A 14,988-nucleotide genomic window follows, 5' to 3' on the forward strand; every position below is an offset into this window, starting at 1 on the left:
CTTCATGGCCTCTCGCCTTGTTATATTTCTGACCTTTTAGTCCCATACGCACCAGCACGTACCTTGAGATCCTCGGGCAGAGGTCTGTTGTCTGTTCCAGAGTCTCGACTGAAAACTAAAGGGGACAGAGCGTTTGCTGTCAGGGCCCCGAGGCTCTGGAACAGCCTGCCCGAGGAAATCAAGGCGGCTGAGTCAGTGAACTCTTTTAAGTCCCTTCTTAAAACATACTTTTATAGGAGAGCTTTTCCCGATCTTATTTGACTTTATTTTATCCCTTTTATTTTATTGTATTTTACTAATTTTATATAAAATTTTCATGCTCTTATCTTTTTTTTTTCTTTTTCTTTTTTTTTTTGTATTATTCTTTACACTTGTTAAAGCACTTTGTAACTTGTTTTTGAAAAGTGCTCTACAAATAAGGATTATTATTATTATTATATAACAACTGAGGCACGGCAATATGAAGTTAATCTCTATCACACTGGCTGAAAACTGTTCTTAACTTTGTGCTAGCAAAATTGTTCTTGGACTTTTATTTATTACATGTGACTCCACAGAAACACTGTTGTCTTCTCCTGGTATGAAATGTCAAGTCACCATTTACCTGCTGTTTGTGATTTTGATCGTATAGTTAAACACAAGGCTACCAAGAGAGAGAAACAGTTGCTGGTATCATCACAGAGTACGGTCTAGACCTGCTCTTTTATGAAAAGCGCTGTGAGATAACTGTTGTTGTGATTTGGCGCTATATAAATAAAATTGAATTGAATTGAATTGAATTGAATTGGTATGTTCAAGACACCAGCTACTTGATTCAACAGTCCCGCTATGGCTGAGTAATGTGGATGTGTGTTCTGGTGAAGAGGTTTGTGTAAGAGATTGACTGACATCTTTTTAAAAATAACATTACTTGTGGTCTATGAGATCAGCAAGTCATTTGATGTTTGTGGTCAAGGCTGAAGTCTTCCTGGTGGAGGTGTTATTTTTCACTCACTCAGACAATGTTTGTCACCAAAGGGTGCTGGTTTATTCCATCATTGTTTTATTTTCTCCAAAATCTTTTCAGTCTGTACAAATAAAGAGGCTGATATCATTTAGTTAAACACAAGAAGGTCAGTTTTGAGTTTCTTTTTATACTTTGCTACAAGCTTTGACCTTAAAGGCCTTGTGACCTTCATGTCAGTTGTGCTCAGACCACACAGTGATGCCTTTTCTTGTGAAGCGATGTGTACCTCACTCACTCCTCCCTCCCTCTGACGTCAACTGTTCTCTTACATGAAGATCAGCGGAAGACAAAATTAGAAAGACAGAGACTTTAGCTGAGAGAGAGAGAGAGAGAGACAAAAAGAAAAAAAAATGCAATCTGAACATTGAAAAAAACAACAACCATGTCCTTCTGCTGGGTGGCAGCAGGTTAATATGATAAATCATCTGTTCAGTTTCAGTTTCGTCCTGCTGGCAGCATAAATAACATGAGCTTCCTCTTCTGTCTCTGATGCAGACCTCCTGCCACCTGGAGTCTTCATTATAGCATAAAAGATGGAAATCTGGTCAGTTGATTGAAAGCTATCTTTGTGGTTAATGCTTGGTAAATACATAAACTGCAAAGATAACTTTTAAGTAAAAGGAGAGAACTTAATAAAACTATAAGGCAGCTTTAATCAAGTACATGTTGGAGGTTATCTGAATTTGACAGTCATACCAGTGACGATGATGAGGCCACAATTTTTATATTTAATATGGACTGATTTCTCAAGGGAGGCCCGGTAACGATTCTAGCTCAATGACTGATCAATATCGGCTATCCGTAATCCGACTTCAAACTTGAAAGCTGTAGCCTATTTTTTGCAGGTGGTTAGTAGTTAGTTTTGCTGTCAGCATGTTGAAAAATGAATGAATTTGCTTTGGAACTGTGGCTGATTAAAAAAACTAAAGATAACAACCAGAACCAAAGTATGTGGGAGGTAAAAACAGTAAAGGTGGAGCAGAGTAGTGTGACTTTTTCACCAGCAGGAGATACATATACAAGAAATAATATTCAAACTAAAGAGCAAGATGGCGCTGTGTATAGCTGCCTCGTTAGGTGGAGATGTTAGGCTCTGTTTTGTTTTTGTGTATCAGTTTCCGGCCGTGATTCCCGGAGATCTTTCACCTGAGAAGAGCTCATGAATATCAGAGGAACAACTCCAGGGGATTTATTTCCCATTCGTGTGAAATGGCGTAGGAGAGGAAAAAGAGCCAGGTTGCTCGTGTGTTTCCGCCGGCGGGGACTCTGCACACCGCTAGAAAAGAATAAATCAAATAAGAAAAAAACAAAGACTCCCAGATACACTGCGATGCAAACGCAGAAGACCCCGACCCAAATGCCAGTTGACAACGTAATGCCGACGGAACGCAAAAAGCGTAACCCGCGGAAGAGCAGCGCCCGGACTGACCGCGGCGCGCACACAACATAGACCAGTGCTCCCCCCCCACCCAGCACCCCACCGCCGCGCAGCAAACAACCAAAATGCCCAAATGTCACGCAATCATCAACACCAATGCACAAGTGACGAGCCCAACGCGCACACTGCGCGAGTACGGCGACACCCAATGCCCAGCAGCCCCCCGCGAATCCCGCGTGGCAGGTCGGGCAAACGAGAGAGAGCAAAAGGAACAACACGACAGCGAAAGCCAGCGGAGAGAAACACCAGCAGCAAGTCCCAGCCCGGCAGCAAACGCGCCGCACAGTTCGCCGTGCACCCGCCAATAAAAGTCCGCCGTCGTCCCCCCAACCGCCGGAAAAAACTAAGGCCGCCGGCGCCAGCCGACATCCCCCATGCCCAGCGCGCCCCCCCCGGCCGCCATGCAACACCAGCCAAACCAGCAACGAGGCACCCACACTGCACATCCCGAAAAATAACTATATACCTCAGTATCCAGAGGGGTCGAACAACTGGCCGACAGAGAAATGGGGAAGCACGAATCCGAGGCCAACGAAGCAAAACAGGGACGCAAACAGGTCCCTCCAAGCCAACGAGGAGATGCCTCCCCCGGACTCCAATGCACAAACTAAACGCCCAGCAGCCATCCAGAGACCCTGCGCAGGGAAAAAGCATAATGCATCAAGATGCATCGACAATCGCCCCACAATCCCACCGCAGCCCACCAAACCGCAATCGGATCAACCCGCGCAGAGACCCCCACCCCCAGAAGCCAGGGCACCCTGCGACCCCCCAAAGCGCAAAGGACCCCAGACCGCATGTCCCGGGGGAAGCTGTACCCCGCCCCAAGGAAGAACAGCAGAAAGCCGTGCCGGGAAGCTCCCTGCCGCCAGGGAGCGATAACGCGGGAGAACCAGGCCAACGGTCCCCCAGCCCAGCCAGAAGCATCCCTCCCTAAAGTGCAGGCAGTGACAGCAGCCCCCGAGGCCGATCTCATCCCCGGACAGGGGCCCAGCCCCCCCCAGTCAAGCACCCCCAAGGAGGAGCACCAAAATCTACCCCGACAACACCGGCCATGCGCCCCAGAGACTCCCGAATGCCCCCACCGTGAGAGAGCTCAGTGTTAATGAAGTTCCACTGGTGTGGATGAGAAGACTTCCTAATTTGGGTCTGTTGGAGACATAGACATAAAATCGTTGTGAGGTATTATGAATGTAGCCTAACACGATTTTGCTGTCTGTGTAGTATTTCACTGAATGAATGTCACTGTCCATTTCGGCTTTGATGAAGTCTGCTATCTCAACTGCGGAGACAGCTGCACAGAGTTCAAGACGAGGGATTGTGTGAGCTGGACGTGGAGCTAGCCTGGATTTTCCCATTACAAATCCTGACTGTGCCCAGTTATACAGACTGTTTTCAAGTAGGCTACAGCGGCAATGGCAATGGTTGATCATCTGCAAAGACACAAAGCTCTTTGTACTTTGTCTTTGTAGCCAAGGAAACAGGGATGTAAGGTCTTGGAATCTAGAGCAGCTCTAGTTCTTTCATGGAGTCTCTCCAGAGCATCCATTGATCCTTTTTCAATGTTGGAAGTGGGGCGTCCCAATCAACCTGTTAAACAGCTAGTTCTCTCAGTTTGCTCCATCCTACCACACAAACCCCAAGGGGTCGAACAATCTGTTCAATGTAGAGAGAATGCCTCTTTTAGTTAAAGGTTTCTCGTCTCTGGACATACAGAAAGTAAATCTGTCTGTCTCGACATTCCAGCTGAGACCTAGACTCCTTTGAAGAGGTAATGGTTCTACTCCCACATCTATGTCCTTCAGATCTTTAGCTAGGTCCACCTGAGGGAATGCCTGCATAATTCTGCTGCCATTGGACGCTATTTTGTGCAGCCTGATGTTTGATTCAGCTAGCATTTCTTGGGATGTTTTTAGGATGTTGATAGCTTCTGCCTCACTAGGGAATGATGCAAGTCCCTTGCAGCAGGACTGGAGTGTGACGCTTCCAGGCCGTCTGAGGCAGTAAATGGCAACCGCTGGCGATGGACTGCCAAATACATGCACTGTCATCCGAAACTCTTATTGTTCAGTATTGTTCAGGTCGGGTCCACTCAAAAGCATGCTGTTGAGAGAAACACCTTCATGTTTGGCACTGGAGTCAAACACTACTCTTATCTTGTCTGGCTTTTGAGCATGGTATATACCAAATATGGGTAGATACCAGCACTCCAGGCCCTCCTTTAGTTGTGGTGATGGCTCGGGTTGCTTTTTATCAAATATGATTTGCAAGAAGTCAATGAAATGTTTTCTCATCTGTGGTTTCTTGTCTAGAGTAGGGTTGAGAGACGCTTTTCAGCAGTGGTCAGCAATAGGTGGCCCGCGAGCCAGATTGCTTTGATAGCAGAAAAATAAAATGATTTTTTTTTTTAGAGCATGATTTGGACCATGTTGATTTTCCACATATCTCAGTACACTTTGATGCAACAGCTGTGGCATTAGGCTCCCTTTGCTCTCCGCCATTATCTTCAGTTCACTAACAAAGACCACGCCAATGTGAGGTATGAAAAGGTAGTTTATTCGGATAATGAGTATTTATGATGGAGGGATTGAGGGGGTCAAGAATGGAGGGATGAAAGGGTCGAGGATGGAGATGAAGGGGTCGAGAAAGAAGGGATGAAGGAATGAAGGAGGTTGTTGAGGGTTTGGTGGCTGGAGTGGCTAGGACCCCCCGTGGTAGAAAAGAACAATTACTTTGGCAGAATAATGAGTTTTAGTGTGCATGTCTTTGACGGCAGGAGGAAACTGGAGTGCCCGGGGGAAACGTCTCGGGTTACGTATGTAACCCTGGTTCCCCGAGAAGGGGAACGAGACACTGCGTTGGTTACGACACTATGGGAACGCCTCTAGGCATAGCAGGTCTGAACGTGAATGAAATCACTCCAATCCTATTGGTTTGTTGCTAGAACGGTAAGGTGTGACGGAATAACCAGAGGAGTATAAAGCACACCCGTACACACTCATCATTAGCTTTTTTCTATTCAGCAGGCGCTTCAGGCGGGGAGAGAGGTATGGCGGGCCGACGCAGTGTCTCGTTCCCCTTCTTGGGAAACCAGGGTTACATACGTAACCCGAGACGTTCCCCTTCGAGGAAACTCGAACTGCGTCGGTTATGACACTATGGGAACGAGATGCCCACTAAACCGTGCCAAAAACCCCGCCTGCCCCAGTGTGCAATAAAGTGGCACGACTAAGAGGAGCCCTCACAGCCACAGGTGAAGGCAAACCGCGCACCTGATAGGCCAGGGAAATAGTCTTAACAATCCAGTTGCTAATAGTATGTTTGGGTGCAGGGAGCCCAGCCCTGGGGGAGCGCCAGTGGTGTGGTAGGGGCCCTGGAGCTGAGGAGGGTCTCAACTGCTCCGGCTGTTAGACCCGCCTCTAGGTACTGTGCCCCCTCAGGGGCCAGACCCACAGCCGCCATACGGCGGGGCAAGGGTGAAGAACCCGGCCCTGCGCCTGGAACAGCAGGTCTCTCCTCAGAGGGACCTGCCACGGCGGGCAATCCAGGAGCGACATGATGTCTGAGAACCACACCCGGGTTTGCCAGAACGGGGCTACGAGCAGTAGGCAGACATTGTCCTGGCGGACCCGCTCCAGAACCCGGGAGCAGAGCGACTGGGGGAAAAGCGTACAGACGTAGCCTCGGCCACAAATGTACAATGGTGTCCAGACCCAACGGGGCTGAAGGAATGAGAGAAAACCATAGCGGGCAGTGCGTAGTCTCTTGAGACGCAAACAGATCCACGTCTATGGGGACGAACTCTCTGCACAAGAGCTCCACCACTTCAGGGTGAAGTCTCCATTCCCCGGGCCTCAGCCCCTGCCTCGACAGCAGGTCTGCTCCCTGATTCTGCGTCCCCGGGAGATACATCGCCCTGAGCGATAGTAACCTCTGCTGGGACCACAGGAGGATCTGTACAGAGGGCGCGAGCGCAGACCGCCCTGGTGAGTCAGATAGGCCACCACCACTGTGTTGTCGGAACGAACCAGGACATGGTGGCCTTGGAGATCGGGCAGGAAACTCCTTAGAGCCTGGAACACCGCAAACATCTTGAGAAAGTTGATATGCCACTCGGACTGATGCACCTGCCAGGATCCCCTTGCAAAGCGGCCTCCCATGACCGCGCCCCAGCCCGTGAGGGAGGCGTCTGTCGAAATGACCAGCCGGCGACAAGACCCTCCCAGCACGGGCCCCTGGGAAGGGAAACAAGTTTCCTTCCAAACTGATAGAGAGCGAAGACACTTGCACGTACCCAAATCAGACGGAAAGGATTTCCCTTGGTCCTTAGCCACCACTGCAGGGGTCTGATGTGCAGCAGTCCAGATGGTATTACGCTGGACGCAGCTGCCAGGAGACCCAACACTTGTTGAAAGTGTTTTATAGTGATGGCGTGGCCTAACTTCCTTTCACGGCAGCCAATATGGTGTCGACACGTGCCGGAGACAATTGTGCCCGCATTGTTGTCGAATCCCATACTACCCCTAGGAACATAGTCCGTTGGGTGGGCGCCAGCACACTCTTCTTTGCGTTGAGCCTCAGCCCTAAACGCAGCAGATGAGCCAGAACAACATCTCGATGCCGAACCGCCAACTCTCGGGACTGGGCTAGGATGAGCCAGTCGTCGATGTAGTTGAAATCCGGATGCCCTGGAGCCTCAGCGGGGCCAGTGCTGCATCCATACACTTGGTGAATGTGCGAGGGGAAAGTGCCAGGCCGAATGGAAGAACCCGTCACGATGGCGGGGATGATGAGCATCTTGAACCTGAATCTCCTCAGAGACCGGTTAGAACCCGCAGATCCAAAATAGGGCGCAGCCCTCCGTCCTTCTTGGGGACTATGAAGTACCGGCTGTAGAACCGGCGTCTCTGTCTGGGGGGAGACACGTTCCACGGCCCCTTTCCTCAGCAGAGTAAGAACTTCCTGTCCCACCTTCCTGACCTTGCTCCGGGCGGACCACAGTCCAAACCACCCCGTTGAATTTTGGAGGGCGGGTTTTGAACTGTAGTCGAAAAATGTTCGTCAGGCTCCGCCAAGCCTCTGCAAAGTCTGCCCCTTGGGGCTGGTGGTCGGTGTCTCGTGTGGAGAGTGTCTCGTGTGGAGAGCCGGTTCTCGGAGAGACGCCGAAGATCCACGGTGAGTGAGTCTGAACGCTGCCTGACTGCAGACCCTCGGGGCAGGCAGTACGGCGTGGACTCGATGGTGGCAGGTGCGTCCCGAACATGTAAACGGCGGGATAACATCACCCGTTGCCACGGCGGAGGGGACCTCGGTCGGCCTCTGGGGAGGTGCGGGAGGGGAGAAAGACTCCCCTACCCCGGTCTTCCCTGAGCTCCGTCGGGACTGGATGACGGTCCTCAGATTGCGTCTCTCAGAAGGCTGAGGGTGAGAGCGCAGTCTCGCTGCAAGCGGGAGAAGCCGAGAAACGGGCTCCCGAACGAGGAAAGGAAGCATCGGAGCCAGCGAATGAAGGTCGGGAAACAGCCTCAGCCGTCCAGAAATTCTCCGACAGATCACGCTGTGAACCCCATGAGTGAAGCTGCCGGGCTGCCTCAGCAGCCGCAGGGCCCGCGCCACGGGGAGAACACATCCGGCCATCCTCGGAAAAGAGAGCCATGCTGTACCTCAGTACCCGCATGGAAAGGGCTTCGCAACGGGCGCAGGCATCTCCCTCGAGAGCTGCCTGGGCGTGCTCCATCCCCAAACATGAGACACACATCTCATGAGAATCTCCATCCGTGATGTACCGAGGGCAAGAAAAAACACACCTTCTGTACATCTGGTTGCCGGACATGCTGGTAGACTTCTTCTTCAGGTAAGACACACTGCTTGTAGGACTGGAGCTTTCTTCAAACAACATACAGAGCGCCTGCTGAATAGAAAAAAGCTAATGATGAGTGTGTACAGGTGTGCTTTATACTCCTCCGGTTATTCCGTCACACCTTACCGTTCTAGCAACAAACCAATAGGATTGGAGTGATTTCATTCACGTTCAGACCTGCTATGCCTAGAGGCGTTCCCATAGTGTCGTAACCGACGCAGTTCGAGTTTCCTCGAAGGGGAACCTACTGTTTGTATGTGTTTAACTGTCACTGTTTCTATTGATACGCTAATCAGGCTGTGTGGCTCCTTGCTGAAGATTGGTCTGGTCACTGCCAGCCCCGTCTATATCCTTCTTGTCGTCTGAGGATGCTGATTGGAGCGACACACCTCCACTTCCTCCAATCCAGAAGCTGCCTACCGTTGATGCTGATTGGAGCAGTTCTCCAACGCTTCCCCCAATCCCAAAGCTGCCAGCAGACCGCTCCCCCTTCAAATAGGGTACCATCCTGCTGTTTCAGGCAGCTCTCATTCTTGTGATCAGCTTGCGTCATTGCCACTCCTGTGATTATTTTGACTGTGTTTGAGTGGAATTGTTTGTGCTTGCATTGCAGCTAATTAATAGATTAACTTTGTGTGTTTGTTTTTCCCCTCCTCAAAGTATCAGTGGTGGGTATAAACTGATAATAACCTCTCCTCAGAAACTGGGCCAGGGTTTAGCTTTAATACTGATCCTGTTTGCACACCTGTAGTTTCTCTTTATGTTAGTTTCACTGGGTTTAGGGGTGCTGCGCTCTCTGTGTTTGGTTTGAAGTAGCCAGAGAGGGTTTTTGTTTAATACTTTTGTTTTTGCTGTTAGTAATCTTGTTTCTAGAGATCATGCAAACTCCACACAGAAAGGCCTGGGTTGAGCCAGTCCTGAACCCAGGACCTTTTTGCTATGAGGCCACAGTGCTGTCTGTTAAAAGAGGTGAGAAAACAGGGTTTGGGTGGGAGGGATGTGAGAACTGAGGAAAAAGGAGAGAAAGGGGTTAGACAGGCTTATATACGTACTGTATGTGATTGGATTAGGGAAGCACAGGTGGATGATATGAGTGAAGCACGGGTAGTTGGATTGGAGGAATTCAATGAGGCTCAGGTGGTCGAATTAGTAAGAGAGAGGCGTGGTCCTGTTCCTGAACTTCAGTTATATAAGCAAAGAAAATAACATTCACTGAATGCTAAGTTTTCTTGCCTGTGGCCTGTAGGGTAACTGGCTTACCCAGGTAACTTCAGGAGTAACTTGACGTGACGTCGGGTGTAACTTCCCGGTTAACCACATTACGAAAGATGGATAAGTGTTAACCAAGGTCTGTTGCCATGGCAATTTACGCCACATATCTAAATTGCTCCGAGCAGGTTTTTGTTCATGGTTAACTCGAGGTTACCCTGCAAGTGGACTACTACCGCTTCATAAAATATGTTTAGATTTCATCCTGATTTGTTTCACTGCGGTTGCAATGAAGTTCTGAACACAACAGCATTACGTTCAGACAGCGAGGCCTGCAGCCTCTGTGATTTTAGAGAGGAATCTTAATTAATTAATGGGATAGTTTCTTAGATGTAGTCTATAATAGATTTCTCCTAAGTGTTTTCACATATTTAGATAAATTATTTTACGTGTCCAAAAAATAGGGAGCAAAGGTCAGGGTTAATTACCGAGGAAAAAAAACTTCCCTGAAATATCATAAAAAATCAAAAAGTTGGTCATTGGTGTAAAGTACAAATAATAAAGGAGACAAGACACACCCCTGGGCTGATCCTGTAGAACACATCAATGCCTCAGACAAAGTGTCATTAACACGGGTTCTTTGTGACCTCATTGTCAAGAAGTCAACCAGCCAACATATGGCTCCAGAGTCAACGCAAGATTATTCAGAAAGCCTGTGAGCTAGGATGTGGGGCTGCATGCAGTTAAAACCTGATGAAAAATCAACAAAACATAGGCGCACACATGTTTTCTTGCCCTCTAGGTGGCCAACAGCTAAATCAAGCAATGATGCTGTGGCATCCTCTTCATGGTAGTGATTGTGGGCTAAACTCAGGAGTATTTCCTCACTGCTAAATCCGATAGCAAAGTTTTATATAACTTTCCAGTGCATGCATAATACACGGCAGACGTGTGTGTGTGTGTGTGTGATGTTGCAGCCTTGCAAAGTGAAGTTTCTCTCATAAATGTGTGACTATAATGTCAGAGAATATTTAAGTTTATTACTTGTAGATTAATCTTGGAAATGAAATTCTGTCTCTGATTATTCCCCCTCTTGGTTGGCTCCTTTTTTCTATTACAATGGACCTCATGTGCAGTTGTACCTTTACATCTTAATCATATTACACATAAAAGAAGAGCCCATAAAATACATAATAGAGATTTGAACTACAATAAGAACACTGTGAAGATAATTAGGCAAATTTACTCAATGTGATGCCAACAAGCCTCCCTGGCTTTGTCGTCCGCCACGACATTAGATTTAGATTTAGTTAACTTGTCTTTACATTCATAATTTCCTGACACTACCAACATGCATTCCTCTGGAGAAATACAGAACATGCACCGTTGCGAAAAAAGTCTGCCTGCACGGCCGAACGCACCCCTTTTATGCAAACGCGCATAACCAACATCTTATCCACCGTCGTAGTGCCGTTTAACTCCAGTGTAGGCGGTCAAAGTTTGTCAACCCTGAGTTTGCCTGATAACCCCGAGTTAACTGCGTTGAACTCCCTTCGTAGTACAGGCCACTGGAGTGGGCAACATCAGCATCACCACAGCTGCTCATTCTCTGATCGCGGGTTTAGAGGTGATCATTGTTGTGTCTTCTCATGTGGTAAACTCTTCATCTTCATCTTTTTTACCTCACTCTCTGTGAGAACAGCACAGTCATTGCAGCACTTCTTCACCCCATCTGAATGCTAGAAGTTGTAACTGTCCTTTAAAGTACAGAAGTGGTTTTCCTGAGAAAAATAGTTTCCAGCTAAATGGGTCCTAACAGCTTCGTTATTATCTATGCCACAGCATGGTGTCTTCAAGTGTCAGCAACAAATGTGAGATAAAAACTCATTAACTGTGATATTTTTATTTGGTGTCTTTTGTGGTTGTTTGATGAAACGTTGTCAAAGAAACACACTAGAGAAAAAGCTGAAGGTCGGTTTTCCTGTGGTCGAGACTTCTCTTTAGGCTGATACAGACAGAACAGTTTTCTCACCACACATGCAGTACATGTTCATTTAAAAAACACAACCCGGGTTTAAAACCAGGGATTGGCTAGTATATCTTTGTATTTTTCTTCCCCGTACCAGTATAGACACATTATATTCAGTCAGCTTTCACAATAATGTCCGTATGGCTGTAATCTAATTATTTATTTACAAGAAAGATAAGCATTAAAACTTAGCACAAAGTTGAAGATTGCGCATTTTTTTAGTGATGCTAAGTTTTGCTGTCCACCACCCACACAAAAGCACAACTGCAGATTAACATGACAAAGCATCAGTTACATCCTGAACAGCATTTCTTGTTTCCTCAGTCTATCTAGTAGCAGAATACACAACATTGGGCTCCACTTCTCTTCTTCTTGCTTTTGCACTGAAATTCACTGCTGCGTAGTTCAGGTCATCAGAGCCCAGGTTCTGTTAAAGAGAATATTTACAGTTACTTATCTGACCAAGCTGAAATTTAGAGAAAAAACTACAAATGAGAAGACATAATGTAAAATTACAAAACAATTAAAAGTAATTTATAACAAAGGATTCACCGCATTCTGTTGTGGATTCTGTTCTTCACTGGCAGCTGAATGACAAAGAATATATCTAAGTTAAAAAACATTTAAATTTGTTTTCTCCCAACATATTGACAAAACTTTAAAGATGGAAAAAAACAATAAACCAAACACGAGATACAAACAGGAGTTTTAAAATAAAGTACCTTTCTGAACGTTCCTGTTTTTAACAACCAGACAGATGATGACCATTATGAGGAAAACAGTCAGGCCGCCCAGGATCACACTCACCAGCTTTGTTATTTTATCACACTCTGCTAAAAGAAAGATAATATAATTAGACTGTATCTCTTTAGTAGCTTGAGAAATACAAACATTAAATTGACAAATCTTAAGTTAGCCGTACTGTTTTTATCGACTATCTGCACAATGAAAGAAATCTTAAAGAGAATCTTACTTGTAGACTTTCTGTCAGCATCATCATGAGATTCATCACTGCCTTGTAACAAAATGAAGATATATTTAATCTAGATTTTACTTTTAAATGGTTTTATTATGCTTATTTTGACATTAATTAAATATCCACCTATGTGTTTTAGGTCAGTTATTAAACTTGCAAATATAGAAAGACATAACAGAAGAACAGGTACCACAGGATTTTATAATCTTACCTTCAACATTTAAATGTATCACACTTAAAATTGTCTGTCCCTCTATGTAAAATCCACACAAATACAGCCCAGAGTCAGAAAGATCCACTGTCTTAATTTTGAGAAAGGCAGTGGAGGAGTTGGAGCTCATTTCAAATGTTCCATTTTTAAATCCATCACAGTATAAAGGATTGCTGTCAGAGGTGGTCATAACGGAGATACAGTTGGCCTTGGTTCTGTTGACCACTCTGAACCAGGTTGTTGTGCCTATTTTTCTGGAAATGTTGGTAGTCGACAGTGTGACTTCTTGACACTTTTGCAATATAAGCAGAAAAACACACAGCTGAATAATGGGAACCCAAAGATAGAAATACTTTACAATACTCTTACCTTTAATGTCTAAATGTATTACACTGAAACTTGGACGTCCGTCTGTATAAAATCCACAGAAATACAGTCCAGAGTCAAATAAATCTACTTGTTTGATTTTGAGAAAGAGAGCAGAGATGTTGGAGCTCATTTCAAATCTTCCATCTTGATATCCATCACAGAATGTAGCATTGCTTTTAGATGTGATCATAACAGAGATACAGCTGATGTTGGTTCTCTGGACAAGTCTGAACCAGAATGTTACACCTTCATTTTTGGAAATGTTGGAGCACAGCAGTGTGACGTCTTCACCAGACTGGACCTCCACAGTCTGAGACTCAGAAACTGAGACAGAGATCCAGCCTGAAACAAACAGCAGAGACAACAAGAGATGTGCGTGTTATAGGAAGGTAAACAACACCTCTGAATAAATTATACATAAGAAAATAAGTCTCAATTGTAGAAGCAACAAAGTAGAGAGAAATGTGTTGGCAGTACTTACTGATGCTGCAAATAATTAAAGATGTTGTCAAGAAGAAGTTCATCATAGTGCGAATGATTGCAGCTCTGCAGTGTCTGTAGTTAAACCGTGCTCCAGGAAGGGTGCTGTCAACTTAAGAGGCGGGCTCTCTTATCATGTTATCCAGTTGGTCCACTCACCTCATACATGCTTTAAGAGTGTGACACCAAATGACTTCAAGAGATACGAGGCAAAGTTATTCTTACAGTTATTTTATATTAAGTTACCAAATGAGGTTCAAGCCAAATAAAATAAAAAGTACTTCAAGGTCGTTATGCAAGATGGTCACATCAAATTCAAAATTCTGCTGCGGGGCAACTGTTGCATTAGGGTCTGCTTGTATCTGATGCTGGCTGAACATCTGTGGCTGTCCTAGTACTTGTTGATGATCCACATCTACTCTACTGACAAGCTGAAGAATGGCATAGTAAATTATAGATAACATTTCATGCCAGATATTAATGTTATCAGCTCCATCAGGGCCTTTCAAACTGGCTCCCCCAGGATTCCTTTAATACATTTTCAGATATAAAATACAATTTATACCATGACTTTACTGAATACATGATGGTTATTATTTACTGAGATATGTGCATCCATATTGCCCAGTCTGCCCTGAGATGTAACTGTGTTGTCTTGTTTTTAAAATGAGGAGTATCATCAGGCCAATACATTGTCTGGACTCTTTCTCAAAGAGGTTACTGCTGGAATGCACAAATTTCATTTTGTGCATGCGCATATCAACGTATGTTGATATGGGTTTTCCCAGCTGCAGTTTGTAAACCCTGTTGCCCTTCAGCATTTATCAAATGTAAAAAATAGTTGTATTTCACTCTAAAATTGTTCAGGCACAAAGTCTGGCAAGAGATGTGCTGCCCAGCTGGTTTAGCAAGACAGACAGCTGTGACAACTTCCTCCAGTCTGCCTGCCTGTGTGTTTCCTTGTCTGTTTTGCAGATGCTGAGATGTGGCTTGTAGGAGGAGCTGGGAGGGTCCAGTGCTTGTACCTGCCCATCTGGGTCAGGCTTCCTAGAAGGCATAAAAGGGCTGCCTTTTTGGGAGTCGCTCTCTCTCTGCTGGCCTGCTGCTTCAACTCCTTTGTTCCTTTTTTTTTATTTGCTGCACCCACCAACACACATTACACTTCATTCTCACTCAACCACACACTTCTGACATCTGACATGACTGATGTTCCTCATATCTATCCACTCCATCAACTTAGTTGTTTGTTAGTTTGAGTTAAATAAACCATTTTTGTTTCTGTTATCTGTGTGAGGAGAGATGCGCTGCATCCGCACATCAACCTAATATTACTGTTATCTGCTGACATCAGACTTTGAGAGGAGAGAACATGTTTACCTGACTGCTGTTCCTACAGTTCACTCTCACTGA

The 14,988-nt window shown here is 45.9% G+C and overlaps 1 protein-coding gene across 1 annotated transcript; it reads right to left on the bottom strand.

Annotated features, from left to right (window-relative positions):
* Positions 1-11,400: 11,400 nt before the first annotated feature.
* LOC123980460 lies at positions 11,401-13,625 on the bottom strand. Its single transcript, XM_046064869.1, has 6 exons — positions 13,580-13,625; positions 13,099-13,440; positions 12,516-12,553; positions 12,265-12,370; positions 12,095-12,129; positions 11,401-11,969 (listed from the first exon to the last, which is right to left on the bottom strand). The coding sequence occupies exons 1-6, from the start codon at positions 13,623-13,625 to the stop codon at positions 11,868-11,870; spliced, it is 669 nt and encodes a 222-aa protein (XP_045920825.1). The 3' UTR covers positions 11,401-11,867.
* Positions 13,626-14,988: the final 1,363 nt, after the last annotated feature.

The sequence above is a fragment of the Micropterus dolomieu genome, linkage group LG12 (assembly GCF_021292245.1).
Source record: "Micropterus dolomieu isolate WLL.071019.BEF.003 ecotype Adirondacks linkage group LG12, ASM2129224v1, whole genome shotgun sequence".
In the NCBI taxonomy this organism is placed as follows: Eukaryota; Metazoa; Chordata; class Actinopteri; order Centrarchiformes; family Centrarchidae; genus Micropterus; species Micropterus dolomieu.

Excerpts from the sequence above, each read along its gene's own strand:
- LOC123980460 (XM_046064869.1), bottom strand. The coding sequence starts at position 13,625 with ATGATGAACTTCTTCTTGACAACATCTTTAATTATTTGCAGCATCA. Across the intron at positions 12,130-12,264 it reads AAACAGGAACGTTCAGAAAG|CTGCCAGTGAAGAACAGAAT; the intron begins GTACTTTATTTT and ends TTTGTCATTCAG. Across the intron at positions 11,970-12,094 it reads AGAATCCACAACAGAATGCG|AACCTGGGCTCTGATGACCT; the intron begins GTGAATCCTTTG and ends TCTCTTTAACAG.